This window comes from Mauremys reevesii, linkage group 15 (assembly GCF_016161935.1).
Source record: "Mauremys reevesii isolate NIE-2019 linkage group 15, ASM1616193v1, whole genome shotgun sequence".
Classification (NCBI taxonomy): Eukaryota; Metazoa; Chordata; order Testudines; family Geoemydidae; genus Mauremys; species Mauremys reevesii.
The window spans coordinates 6,736,519-6,750,823 of record NC_052637.1 but is presented as its reverse complement, the minus strand read 5'-3'; the positions used below and the strand labels follow the sequence as shown (position 1 = coordinate 6,750,823).

The following is a 14,305-nucleotide window of genomic DNA, read 5'->3' as shown; positions in this document are numbered from 1 at the left end:
CATCTCGGTACCCTGTTCATTCCACCCCTTCGCACAGCTTCCAGAATGACAGCTAGACTTATGCACAGCTCTGAGAGCCTCCACTGCTCTTCACTGTTATCTCCCTTCCCACCAAGCCTTATGTGTGTGTTAATTGGTGTTTAACAAAAAACAAAGTCTCTGAGAGATAAACAATCTTTATTGGTGATTGAGCTGGTAGAAATACATAGAAGTAGTTTAATCACAATGGTTAAGCAAAATGAGACAACTGAAGTTAGTAAAAAATGGCAGATTGATGTATAAAAATACAGATTACTGTTGCTCATTATCAGAATATTGCCTCAAAGCCTCCTTGATTCTCACAGCCCCTCGTTGTGCCCCTCTAATAGCCCTGGTACCTGGTGCTCAAATTCAGCACCCAGGCAATCTGCCTCCGTGCTCCACCCCTGGGGGAAATTTTCACCCTTCCCCTCACAGATATTATGGTGCACACAGCAGGCTGCTATGACCATGGGAATATTTTCCAACCTGCCATAAAGGCAGCACCAGCCGAAGGCACATTCTGCAGTCATGCTGCACCTGCTCAGCCTATTGTTGAAGCCCTGCTTGCTGCTGTCCAGGTTTCCCATGTAAGATTTCATGAGCCATGGCAGTAAGGGGTAGGCTGGGTCTCCCAGGATCACTATGGGCATTTCAACATCCCCCACTGGAATCATCTGGTCTGGAAAGAAAGTCCCTGTTTTCAGCTTTCCATACAGGCCAGTGTTCCTGAAGATGCAGTTCAGTATATATTAGTGCCCAATACACTTATATTCTCACTTATTTATCTGTTCAGTCATGTAGGCATCTGTGGCCATCCCTCCCAATCCCCTTGCTACCACATGTCTGTAAAGGCAATCCTTAGTGGGGAATTAGTAGTTGCTGGAGCTCAGGGCCTCTGGGCAGGGCAGAGCACCAGACAGTCTAGGGAGCTCGGGCGCTCAGGCAGGGAGGAGCACCGAACTGTCTATCACCTAATGACATGGCTCAGGCAGATGGCAGACAAACGCAGGCCTCTTGGCCTAAGGTGGGTAGGTGGTCACCCCAGGGGTGGGGCAGCCGTAGCGGGTAGAGAGACCTGGGAGCAACCTACTCCACTGGGTCCAAGCCCAGGGCCCTAGCAGTGGCAGAGGGCTCCACCACTGGATCAGTGGGGATCCCACCACAAGACGCTGACCAGTGCTCTGGCACCATCACCATACTATTGTCTGGTGTCCCCGGGCTACTTCCTATGACCTCCTTGTTGTGCACCTTTATCTTATGGGCAGTGGCGTAGCCAGGTTTTCAGCGTAGGGGGAGCAAAAAACATAAAAAAGGCGCCTCCTTTGGCTCCCCCTCTGGCCACGCCCCGAGACCAGACCAACCCCCCACTCACCTTCCCTCCTGCGCTGCCGCCTGTCCCCGGATCCTGTCCCAGCCCTCGGCTGTGTCTGCACCGGCCGGCAGGCACAGCTTCCACTGAATCCCACCAGCTACTCTACTGCTTGTGGGGTTTCCTCCCTCTCTCCAGGTTACACAGCTAATGGAAGTCCCAGCAGCTCTTCAGTGTCCTTTTTGGTTGATATCTCTGGCAGTCCTTGTGAGTCTTCAGTGCTGCAGAGGTTCCTCTTGGGTGCAAGACCCAGCAGTGCATGGGAGTCATCTGTCTCCTTCACCATCTCCAGCCCAACTGAGCTGCAGTGCCCACCTTTTAAACTTCCTATCCAGCCTCTCTGCTTCTGGCAGGGTGGTTGTGTCTTGCCAGGCTCCACCCGCCAGGGGATGGGTGGTGGTTTCTCCCTGTCAGGCCTGGAGGGAGGCTACAGCCCCTCGCTACAAGTCACTTTCATAACTGATGCCCTGCATGACCTCTATGGGTTCAAGTTTTTTGTTTGTTTGTTTTTGCTTTGTTTTCCCCCAGATTTGGAAATAATGAACGTAGTATTTTGTTATTTATGTGCTATTTCCATCTAGTGCAGGAGTTCTCAAACTGGGGGGTCGGGACCACTCAGGAGGTCATAAGGTTATTACATGGGGGGTCACGAGCGGCAGCCTCCCCCACAAACACTGTTTTGCCTCCAGCATTTATAATGGTGTTAAATATATAAACAAGGGTTTTTAATTTATAAGGGGAGAGGGGTCGCACTCAGAGGTTTGCTATGTGAAAGGGGTCACCAGTACAATCGTTTGAGAGCCACTGATCTAGTGCATGTTTTTTCATTATTTGTATATATATAAGTTTGTTCATTATGTGTTTACATTTTATATACAAACAATAAAGATAAAGTTTTTAAAAAAAGACTCATGAGCGGGGAAGGCTCCAGACATATGTCCCTTCTCTACCTCTCCATAGAGGATCTTCTGTGTGAAATTTCTAAACAGCGTAAGGCCTTCTCTGCTGCAACCAAAATAACTAAATCAGTTTGAATTCATACCTTTGGGTAAATTGAAGCCTCTTATTTCAGATTAAGATCATTTTATTTCAGTTTAGCTCATCAGCAAAAGTGTGATCTGGGGCAGAAGGCCTTAACCCTGCATTTCTTTGTTATCTAATGTCTGTGTTTTGTGAGTGTGGGTGTGTTTCCTGGCTCTCAGAGGAATCCCGTTTTCTGCTGCCAACTTCTGTGCTCTGGAAGGGTACAAGGCAGAGCCGAGGCAACCTGAACTGCGCAGTAACAAAGTTTGTTGTAGTAAATTAATTGAAGGTTTGTTTATACAGACAAATGCACTGGTTTCAATGAAGTAGCGCAAAACCCTATATGGACACTCTTAAATGACTTGGAAATGGCTTATATTAATGTAACTTGAGTCGATTCCTTCTTGATTTAAGAGCGTCCACACAGGGGTTTGCACTGGTTTAACCTAATCACTTTAATTAAACTGGAGCAAGTTTGAGCATAGAACAACCCTGACATTAACATTAACTTTACTTGCTGTATATTAAATGGGAATCTGACCAGATTAACTGACCAGCAGCATGCGTGGACTCACATTCAATTATTAATTTAATAGGAAATGGCTTTTGATAACAATGTAATAAAACTTTTTGCTCATTATGGGGCACTGTAGGATTATCACAAGTTCAGTTATTTCTTCTGTAGGTTTGGGCTCTGCTCCTGTCATCTCTGTGGAGGGACATCAGGATGGAGGGATCCGGGTTATATGTCGATCAGCCGGATGGTACCCAAAGCCCGAGGTGCTGTTGAGAGATCTCCAGGGTCAGAACTTACCATCAGCCTCTAAAAACATATCCCAAGAGGCCAATGACCTGTTTCAAACAGTGGTTGCCACTGTTATAACAGAAGAATCCAAACAGAAATTGTCCTGCAGTGTCAGGAACCCGCGACTCAACCAGGAGAGAGAGTCAGCAATTTCCATAGCAGGTGAGTGACCGTCCCAGCCATGCATGGATAGACTAAGATGCTGCAGACATGGGCAGAGAGTATTTATCATTGTGTCTCCTCTTTATTGGCCTGGACCTTCCATGTACTGAGCATGTCATGGAAAGTCCTGAGCAAAAGTCTCTTTGACTCCAGTAGGTGCTGAAGGTGTTTAGCACCTTGCAAGCTGGGATGCCATGGGCCAGATTTTCATAAGAGTTCAGCACTTGGCAAACATCGTTCTTCTCAATTGGGGGTGTGGGCGGGGGGAGGAGAGAATTCTCCTTTGATCTTCTGCTGTAGTGAGGACTGTGTTAGAACTGCGAGCTATCACTATCAACTTAAGAGTGGGGGTTGGGGTGCAGGTTTTCCAGGTCCTGTCTGCAGGCTGGTGGGCTCTGCAGCTAGCGTGACCAGATGTCCCGATTTTATAGGGACAATCCCAATATTGTGGGCTTTTTTTATATGGGCTCCTATTACCCCCACACACACCCCCGTCCCAATTTTTCACACTTGCTGTCTGGTCACCCTATCTGCAGCAAAGCGAGCAGAATCAGGGTTTGTCTACAGGAACAGTTAGTTTGTGGCAAGGTGTAAATCTGCCTCATGCTAGCCTGGCGCGCACTGTCTGTGTGGACCCTGCTACATGCACTAACAATTCCTTAGTGCGCTTTGATCTACCCTGCTTTGAAATGGGAACAGTTCAAAGTGCACCAGGGAACTTTTAGTGTGGTGCAGCAGGATCCACACAGCCTGTTAGTGAGCAGCAAGCTAGTGCAAGGTAGATTTACACCCCAGCCTGCCGTGCACTAAGTGTTCCTATAGACAAGAGGAGGGATAGCTCAGTGGTTTGAGCATTGGCCTGCTAAACCCAGGGTTGTGAGTTCAATCCTTGAGGGGGCCACTTAGGGATCTGGGGCAAAAAGTGGTCCTGTTAGTAAAGGCAGGGGGCTGGACTTGATGACCTTTCAAGGTCCCTTCCAGCTCTAGGAGATTGGTATATCTCCAATTACTATGGTGAGGTGAGTTGTGCCAACTGCCTTAGGGAGCAGCCTCTCTCTGTTGTGAGTTCTTGTGTGTTAATATTCTGGATTCTAAGAAATAAAGTCATGTTACGCTGCAACCTCCACGCCGGAGTATTTATGTTTGTATCTAACTTCTCTGTGTGTGCTTGAACATCACAGTCAGTAGGGCTTGGGGAGGGAATTCTCCTCCATTCTCAGTGAGAACTGCTAGATGCTGAGTGTTTATGAAAATCTGGCTAAAAAAGTCATTTTTCCCAAACAGCAGAAGAGACCCCTGAGTATGGTCTGAGCATTGCTACTTAGATTACATCTGAAAATACCAGCAATAAAAGTTCAGGCCCAAAATATGCAGAAACAAAATCTTACTTAAGAGCATCTTAATTTTTAGAGAAAAAAGGTCCTGATTTTATGTATTATTATCTGCCAAATAACTCGGTTAATACCAAATGAATATTTCATCTACATAATAATAAAAATGTTGCATTTGTAAAGCATTGTTCATCTGAGATCTCAAAGTGCTGTTAGTCTAGATATGTCCACTATTACCTGACTGTTATGTTCACAGCATACACACCGAGAGTTGAAAACAAAACATAAATACTCTTCCTGTAAGGCTGCAATGTCACACTGCTTTATTTCTAAGAATCCAGAACTCTAACACACCAGAGCCAAAAAGAGAGAGAAAGCAGGCTGCTCTCTAAGGCAGAGAACCAGAACTCAGCCCGCCTTGCTCTAGATTGGCTCTTTGCAGAGTGAATTCAGAGGACTCAGATGTAGGCTCCCTACTAGCCTGCAAGCAGCACCAAGAAACTCCTCTGTATTTAAAGTGTTAGTTCATAATTTTTACAGTTTTCAATACATCATTCACTTAACAAGGACCCTCTAGTCAGTCATTGCTCCAAGGCCCAGGGAAGAGGACTCTAGAGGAATTTTTAGTCTGAATTTCCAGGCTCAAGTTTTGTTTTTATTAAGATTCTGTATTAACACATTTTCTGGCTCTCTTGTGTAACTGAACCCCAGTGAGCACAGGAGAGTCATGTCACACCTCTCTGATTCTGAGGGCCAGTCTGCACCGGATGCAGCCTTCGGATCACTTAGAGCAACCTAGGACAGGGGTAATCAATTATTTTTTGTCAAGGTCCAAAGTTCTTGGTCAAGGTATAGTCAAGGTCCAGACTCCAGAGAAAATAATAATAATAAAAAAATGATAATAATAATAAAATAATAATAATAATTGGAGATATACCAATCTCCTAGAACTGGAAGGGACCTCAATAGGTCAACAAGTCCAGCCCCCTGCCTACACTAGCAGGACCAATTTTTGCCCCAGATCCCTAAGTGGCCTCCTCAAGGACTGAACTCACAATCCTGGATTCCAGGGTCCATTCAAAAGCATCTGGTAGCCGAAATTTGGCCTACAGTCCACCCCGGCCTATGGAATGCTTGAACTTATGCCAGTGGGAGGTAGATGTAGCATAGCAGAGTCCACCCCACCTCCTCCCATTAATTAACCATGTTCAGTAACCAGGCTGGGACTTTCATTGGTTTAATAATAAAGCACAAAGGAGCCACATCTCACTGTGTATTTCCCTGAGAGAGTCTTTTAACTAGTCACATAGTCACCACTGTCACAGTGTCCTGCCTTCATTCTGTGCGTGTTTGCTCCCAAGTCAATGGCACTTTCTCTTGCAGAACTGTTTTTCCCCAGGGTCAATCCCTGGATGGTGGCTCTGGGTGTGATCCTGACTCTCCTGGCTGTTCTCATTGGCCTGGCCAGTTACTGCTTCTGGAGGCAACACAGAGTGAAAGGTGAAGTAACAAGAGGGGGGAACTTGTTGAGCGAGAGATTTAAAAACAAAACCAAAAGTAGTGATACAGGCATTGAGGGGCTTTGATTCAATGTTTGGAGGAGTTTCAGGCAATGGGAGCTGGGCTGAGGGTGAAGGGGGAGCTGAATGAATTATGACTTCACATGTGACCCGAGAAGTATCTAGTGGTTTCACCCCGTCAGATCTCACTCAGGGATCCCAGTCGAATGTGAGTCTGAACTATTCCATGGGGATCAGCAGGGATCAGTTTGAAACACCCATGTGGGGCTCAGTGAGCTGGGCTTGAAGCTCCAACATATGGAACTTGGCTGCTTTCAGGAAAAACAGAAAGCAAAGTAGAAGAGAGGGGTTTGTTACTGCCCAATTCTGCCCCTAGTCTGTGCTTGCAAGTAGGAGCTGTGGATGGGCGCAGTAGTGGCTGTGCAAATGGAAAGGTTAGCAATTTAGCTACACTAAGATTTGCTCAGCCTGAGATCCTGCTACAGGAACAGGGCAATGAACTCTCTGTTGTAGTAGAAGTGCTCAGCTGTAGTTTTTTCTCTGGTCACAAAGGGAAGATATTGGCCTTCAGTGATCTGTGAGTTTATAGGGAGCTGGGGTTTTCAAAGCTGCCTAAGGAGTCTGAATACTCAATTTTTGTTTAAATTAATGGGGCACCGAGTGTGCAAACCTGCAAGGCTGCTGTGAAAGTCCCATCCAGAGGGTTTTCTTGCTTGAAAAGCTGTGAACTTTATGTAGAAATTTGCAAGTGTTGGAAGAATTGGGAAGGGGAAAGGTCTGTTCAAATGATTTCCCAGTGGGGACAGAAGCAGGTAATTCAGAGAAGCAGAGAGGAGCTGTGCTGCTTACTTGTGAAAGTTGGAACTGGGTATTGTACCTTTAGAACTGTCACCACTAGGTGTGAATTGGTTAGTTCCTGGCTGAAACAGACACATTATTTGGGTCCAGTCCACATTTAGGTGACAGGGATTCACTCATTTTTTGTTGTATGTAAAGTTTGTCTGTGTGCCCAGAGAGCTATGCTGGGCTCATTTCCAACACTAAACCACCAGAACAATTCTCTGGGCCTTTCAGAGAATTCGCCGCACTAGCTGCACTGGTGAGCTGTGGCTAGGATGCTGTAATAACACAAACACACTCAGGATTTGCACAGCTGGTCTGAGACGCTGCTCACACTGGGCACAAGATGCTCTCGCTCAGGCTGTGCTCAGCAGTGACTGGCAGACATGACGCGACCTCCATTTCCAGCAGTGTTGGGACCCCAGGGCTGACGCACTAAGGGGATGAGCTCTCAGTGGAAAGAGCTGATATTAGAGGCGATGCCTGTAGGGACCCATCTACACACCCCTCCCTGGCTCACGCTGACCTGAGCACCCAGCTAAAGAATGGCTCGCCAACTACAGAACCTGTTTCTCCTCCCTTGGTTTTCACACCTCTACTGCTAGAACAGGGCCTCATCCTCCCTGATTGAACTAACCTCGTTATCTCTAGCTTGCTTCTTGCTTGCATATATATACCTGCCCCTGGAAATTTCCACTACTTGCATCTGACAAAGTGGGTATTCACCCACGAAAGCTCATGCTGCAAAACGTCTGTTAGTATATAAGGTGCCACAGGATTCTTTGCTGCTTTTACAGCTAAAGAAAGACACCTCCACCCTGTTCATAGCTGGGGCTCCTACCAACTGATCTGGCCTTACAGGGAGCTGTTCCCATGTGTCACTAGGATCAGGGGACAGACACTACCTACAAGCTCAGAAGTTGGCCTAGGATGGGGGTTCAGGGACCAACACAGATGGACCTGTCTGTGTCTCTCCATTTGTGTCTCTATTTCATACCTACAGCAGAGCTGCATTAAACGATAATAGGAACTTCACCATAAGCATGATGGAATGAAATCTCACCTCTCCCACTTTTCTCCCCCCTAGAGATGCTGCAATCTGAACTGGAGAGTGAGAAAGGTCAGTGTCTGGGCCAGTTACTTTAACTGATGTAAGGGTTATTCCCAGAAATATGACAACCCTACTGATTGTTGTGAAAAGCAGAAAACTGGAAAAACTGATTTCCAATAAAATCAGGTTTTTCTGATTTCCCCCCATATCAATAGAGTTCTGACCAGAGTGGGGAGTCGAGGGGTCTGGCTGGAATATGGGGGTGAGGAGAAGAGAAGCCAAGAAGTGCAGCTGGTGGAGCTGACTGGAGTGGGGTGAGGGGCCTGCTAACCTTAACTCTGACCTCACCCTCACCTTATACCCTAACCCTGAGCTCACTGCCTCACCCTGTGTCCTGAGGGATCACACGGTGAGTTTAGTGGAAATCCGGCTTTTACAGTTCTCCAGTTTTCACCAAAATCAGGAAGTTCTGCCCATTGATGTCGAGAACAAGCCCTGAAACGCTGCAGTTGATGGGATGTCACTATCAAAAGTGATCCCGTTCCAGACAGATAGAAACACCATCGAGTTCAATGTGGGGCCTCAGCCAGAGGGGAAAGGAGACGGCCATTTACTCAGTGTTTTACCTGCACGAAGCCTTGTGTCCCCAGTATAACGTGGGCAGTGGGAATAGCTAGAGGCAGAGCCCCTGTGTGTTCTACTTTCTACCAGCAGAAAAATGACTCCAATGAGTTTGCAATACTTACAGATAAATCTTCTGCCTTGTAACCCACCTCTCCTGTTATTCACTTCCAGCCACAGGTCGTGCAGAGAAAGGTGAGGTCCCTTTGTTCATTTCACTGGGGACGGGAGGGGGAATCTCAGACTTTGTAACAAGTTTCATAGACCCCCGGGTCAGGTATTGAGAGCTCGCACTGTGAACTAAACATGTGTCTGGTTTGTGTGGTGCACAGAGAAGCTCGGCACCTCGTCCCTCACACTCAGGACATGGAATGAACAGTCCCAAACTCCACTCACTGAACTCCCACAGGGGTTTATCGCTCCCACACAGCAGGGGAGGGAGCGGGTTTGGCTCTCTCTGTGCAGCCAGCACTGTGCCCAGGCTGTGAGCTGGCTGTAGTCGTTAACACCCCTGGTGTGACCTGCCAGGTAGAAGGTGGCCAGGCACACGGTGGCTGAGGATGTCATTGTGCTGCTTGCCACAGTGTCACTCTGCCCATTTGTTCTCCTGTGCTATTGGCTGCAGGCTACACCCCACATTAAAGAATACATTACATTAAAGAATAATTGGAACTTTACCATAAAAATGATGCAATGAAATCTCATCTCTCATCCTTTTCTCTCTCTAGAAACGCTGCGATCTGAACTGGAGAACGAGAAAGGTCAGTGTCTGGACTAGTTCCATTAACTGATGTAAGGGTTATTCCCAGAAATATGACAGGGGAATCTCACCTCTCCCCATTTCTCCCCCTAATGCAGTGGTGTTCACAGGGCTGGCTCTGGCTTTTTTGCCGCCCAAAGCAAAAAAACACCTGTGTGCCGGCCAGAGCAGCGAAGGCGGGGAAGAACAAACAAACCTGCGGGCTGGCCGTAGCAGCGAAGTGGGGGGACGACAAATAAACCTGCGGGGCGGCCGGAGCAGCAAAGCGGGGGAGGGGGGAACAAATCTGTGGGCTGCCCAGAACAGCGAAGGGGGGGGGGGGTACATAAACAAAACTGTGGGCCTGACGGAGCAGGGAAGGGGACAAACAAACCTGTCGGCTGGCTGGAGCAGTGAAGTGGGAGGCGGACAAACAAACCTGCAGGGTGGACGGAGTGCGGGTGCAGGGGGGACTTCCGGCCCTGCAGATGTGCCCCAGGCAGCAGGGGGGGAGAGAGAAGGGGGGCAGCCAGGGCTTCCTTCAGCGGGGCACTCGCCATGCTGCCTGCCAGAAGGGCGCCGCACCACTCTGGTGGGCAGGCAGGGAAGGATGCCGGCTACCCTGCCGCACTTCCTACAGACCTGGCACCACTCCCAGCAGGGCGTTCCTCTCCTCTGCACTGCTGCCCCCTACAGGGTGGCCGGAGCAGCGAACCAAAAAGAAAAAAGAAAAAAAACCTGTGGGGCGGCCGAAGCAGCGAATGCCGCCCCTTGGAATCTGCCGCCCCTTGGAATCTGCCACCCCAAGCATGAGCTTGCTCGGCTGGTGCCTGGAGCCAGCCCTGGCTGTTCAGCCTGTGGCCCTTGGATCCCTGTGGATCTGCAAACTATGCCTAAGATTTCCAAAGGGGTCTGCAACACCATTCCAAATGTTTAGGGGTGTGCAAATGAAAAAAGGTTGAAAACCACTATGCTAGGGATGCTGTGATCTGAACTGGAGAGCGAGAAAGGTCAGTGTGTGGGTACAATGGGGTGGCATAAAGGTTACATGAGAATGTTTCCTAAAAATGTGGCAGATCAGTAAACTAGAGAGTACCAGGCAGATGAGACATTTGGAATGAAGCCAAAGGGAGGCTGGGACTTAGGCTTTGTCTGCACTACGCACCTTTTAGCATCCCAGCTGTGCCACTACAGCCATGCTACTAAAAGGCGCGCAGTGTGGCTGCTGTTTGTTGGTAGGAGAGAGCTCTTCCACAGACACAAATCTTCCACCCCCAATGAGTGGCAGTAGTTTTGTCGGCAGGACAAATGGGTTCTGCCCATTGATATCTAGAACAAGCCCTGAAACGCTGCAGTTGATGGGATGTTGCTATCAAAAATGATCCCGTTCCAGACAGATAGAAACACCATCGAGTTCAGTGTGGGGCCTCAGCCAGAGGGGAAAGGAGACGGGCATTTACTCAGTGTTTTACCTGCACGAGGCCTTGTGTCCCCAGTTTAATGTGGGCAGTGGGAATAGCTAGAGGCAGAGCCCTTGTGTGTGTTCTGCTTTCTACTGGTAGAAACATGACTCCTATGAGTTTGCAACAATTGAGTTAAATCTTCTACCTTGTAACCCACCTCTCCTGTTGTTCACTTCCAGCCGCACGTCGCGCAGAGAAAGGTGAGGTCCTTTTGTTCATTGCAATGGGAGGGGAGGGGGAATCTCAAACTTTGCAACAAGTTTCATAGACTCCCCGCGTCAGGTATTGAGAGCTCTCAATGTGAACTAAACATCTGTCTGGTTTGTGCAGTGCACAGAGAAGCTCGGCCCCTCGTCCCTGACACTCAAGACGCAGAATGAACAGACCCAAACCCCACTCACTGAACTCCCACAGGGGTTTATCGCTCCCACACAGCAGGGGAGGGAGCGGATTTGGCTCTCTCTGTGCAGCCAGCACTGTGCCCAGGCTGTGAGCTGGCTGTAGTCATTAACAGCCCTGGTGTGACCTGCCAGGCAGAAGGTGGCCAGGCACACGGTGGCTGAGGATGTCATTGTGCTGCCTGCCACAGTGTCACTCTGCCCATTTGCTCTCCTGTGCTATTGGCTGCAGGCTACACCCCGCATTAAAGAATACATTAGGGAACTGAGTGGGCTACAGCACCTGAAGCAGAGCAATGGGGAGATGCAGGGGCAGCTCTAGCTTTTTTGCCGCCCCAAGCACGGCAGTCTGGCAGCCTTTGGCAGTGCACCTGCGGGAGGTCCGCTGGTCCCGCGGCTTTGCCGTACCTGCCGCCGAAGGCTGTCTGACTGCCTCCCTTGCAGCAACCAGCAGGTGCCTGGAGCGCTGGTGCCTGGAGCTGCTGCTGGGGAGATGGGTGGGAAATGAGCAGAGCCCCCTTTCAGAAGGGGTTGTGGTGGGGGGAAGGTATTTGCACAGAGACGATTCAGATGGGGTGGGTAGGGGGCTACATGTGTGTGCTGGAGAAAGTGCAAAACACCCGTGGGATGGAACAATTACAAATAATGTGCAGGTGTTTGAAGGGGTGATGAGAAGGTCTCTGAATTGTCACCAGAGCCCAAGCAGTGAGCTCAGGGCTGCTCACACTGACACAGACGGGCTCTGAAGGGGAAGGGGACAATTGTCCTAAAACCCCATGGAAGTTAGACACAGCACCCTGAGCCCAAGCCTGAGTTGCCCTAGACCAGCCGGTCCAGAGGCCGGGATCGTTGCTGGGGACTGTTAGACGTGTCCAGTATTTAACAGAATCCCTCACATGGGATCCCCATGTCCTGGCCTTTCATGGCCATGTAACATGAGGGAGGTGTGTGTGTGTGTGTGTTTTCGATCAAGGAGACATTTGGTACTGGGGCGGGGGAAGAAGGTGGAATGTATCTTCACCCTCCCTGCACTGTTTGAGCAGGCACAGTGGTCACGCTGTGTTTGGATGGAGGAGGGAGGGGCCTGAATTCACTGTTCCTCACCCCAAAAACCTTTGAAGACAGGTAGCTGCCCCTCTCCCCAGGATCTGCCCTTGCATCTAGCTGTGAGGGAGAAGCACAGAAGTTGGATGTTTCTGCTAAAATGATCAGCAGTGAGAATTGCAAATGGTGACAATTAAATTTTAATCAGTCAGGTTTTAGTGTCACCATCCCAACCCCACTGTGCTGAGTGTGAGCAGCAAACAGCGCTGCCTGCAGACTCAGGCAGATCTCCCTGGGCTGGAGCACTGCTTACACCCGGGTCACTTGCTCAATGCTACCTTCATACTCAGAAAGGCTGGACACTTTTTAATGCACAGAGGGTGAGATTTTCACTCTCATCTCAACCTCGTTATTTTAGTAAAAGGACCAGAGCAACATAAAAGGGGTCCAGAAGGCCTGGATCCAGCTGAGGGAGGATTCCCACAGTGCAGGTACGGTAGAGAACATCTGCAGGCTGCCCTCTGATAACCCACTCACAAGCCCTATTGTAGGGTTATATGGGAGATGGCCCTGGGAACAAGAGTGGGGTGTCAGGGCAGGGCCACAGTGCACGGTGCTGCAGAGATCCTGGGCCGTGCTGCAGCCCATATGCACCCAGGGAAAGGCTGCTGTAACTAAAGGCACAAGCTAAGCCAGAAAAACTCACTCCCATTACGGAATAACAGCGCTGACATGGGGCATTATACCGGTGTAACAAGAGCAGTTTAAATTCCCACCTTACCATGTACTGGTGTAACCTTCCCACGCAGACAAGCCCTGAGTTACAGTGGGGGCTGCTTTGGCATCCAGAGCACCCAGGATCAGGGGATGTGGGTTTCGTGGTAAAAGCCAACGTCGCCCTCATTTGCCCTTGGGCTGCAGTTCTGAGAACAGAATCTCACCCTGACAGTTTTTAAATCATAGATCACAATTATGTGGCAATTCTTTAACTGGAGGGTCACGCACTTTGTTGCTTACATAGGACCAGTGGTGCATCCAACTGGGCTCCTTAAACCCACCCCCCACCTTCAAATGTGCCCCTCCCCCACAACTCTGGCCATAACCCTACTGATTGTTGGGAAAAGCAGAAAACTGGAAAAACTGATTTCCAATAAAATCAGACTTTTCTGATTTCCCCCCATATCAATAGAGTTCTGACAGGAGTGGGGAGTCGAGGGGCCTGGCTGGAATATGGGGGTGAGGAGAAGAGGAGGCAAGAAGTGTAGCTGGAGGAGCTGATTGGAGTGTGGTGAGGGGCCTGTTAACCCTAACTCTGACCTCACCCTCACCTTAAACCCTGAGCTCACTGCCTCACCCTGTGTCCTGAGGGATCAAATGGTGAGTTTAGTGGAAATCCGGCTTTTACAGTTCTCCAGTTTTCACCAACATCAGGAGGGTTCTGCCCATTGATGGCTAGAACATGCCCTGAAACACTGCAGTTGATGGGACGTGGTTATCAAGAGTGATCCCGTTCCAGACAGATAGAAACACCATCGAGTTCAGTGTGGGGCCTCAGCCAGAGGGGAAAGGAGACGGCCATTTACTCAGCGTTTTACTGCACAAGGCCTTGTGTCTCCAGTATAACGCGGGCAGTGGAAATAGCTAGAAGCAGAGCCCCTGTGTGTGTTCTACCTTCTACCATTAGAAACATGACTCCTATGAGTTTGCAATACTTACAGATAAATCTTCTGCCTTGTAACCCACCTCTCCTGTTGTTCACTTCCAGCCGCACGTCGTGCAGAGAAAGGCGAGGTCCCTTTGTTCATTGCAATGGGAGGGGAGGGGGAATCTCAAACTTTGCAACAAGTTTCCTTGCTCCCCAGAGCAGCGCTCAGAGCTCACTGTGAACAGAAAGTCAGTTTGGTTTGTGTGGTGCACA

The 14,305-nt window shown here is 49.2% G+C and overlaps 2 protein-coding genes across 5 annotated transcripts in view; both read left to right on the top strand.

Moving 5' to 3' along the window:
• Nucleotides 1–14,305, top strand: part of LOC120383979 (butyrophilin subfamily 1 member A1-like) — a 275,840-nt gene that overhangs the window by 135,623 nt on the left and 125,912 nt on the right. The gene's annotated exons all lie outside the window — the stretch shown is intronic.
• LOC120383897 (butyrophilin subfamily 1 member A1-like) overlaps nucleotides 1–14,305 on the top strand; it is a 40,924-nt gene that overhangs the window by 17,734 nt on the left and 8,885 nt on the right. For all 4 annotated transcript variants that reach the window (XM_039502216.1, XM_039502215.1, XM_039502213.1 and 1 more), the window contains exons 4-9: nucleotides 3,099–3,380; nucleotides 6,095–6,211; nucleotides 8,159–8,191; nucleotides 8,918–8,938; nucleotides 9,472–9,504; nucleotides 11,125–11,145. In XM_039502216.1, coding sequence (XP_039358150.1) covers nucleotides 3,099–3,380; nucleotides 6,095–6,211; nucleotides 8,159–8,191; nucleotides 8,918–8,938; nucleotides 9,472–9,504; nucleotides 11,125–11,145 — 507 coding nt within the window. The remainder of the gene's footprint in view (nucleotides 1–3,098; nucleotides 3,381–6,094; nucleotides 6,212–8,158; nucleotides 8,192–8,917; nucleotides 8,939–9,471; nucleotides 9,505–11,124; nucleotides 11,146–14,305) is intronic.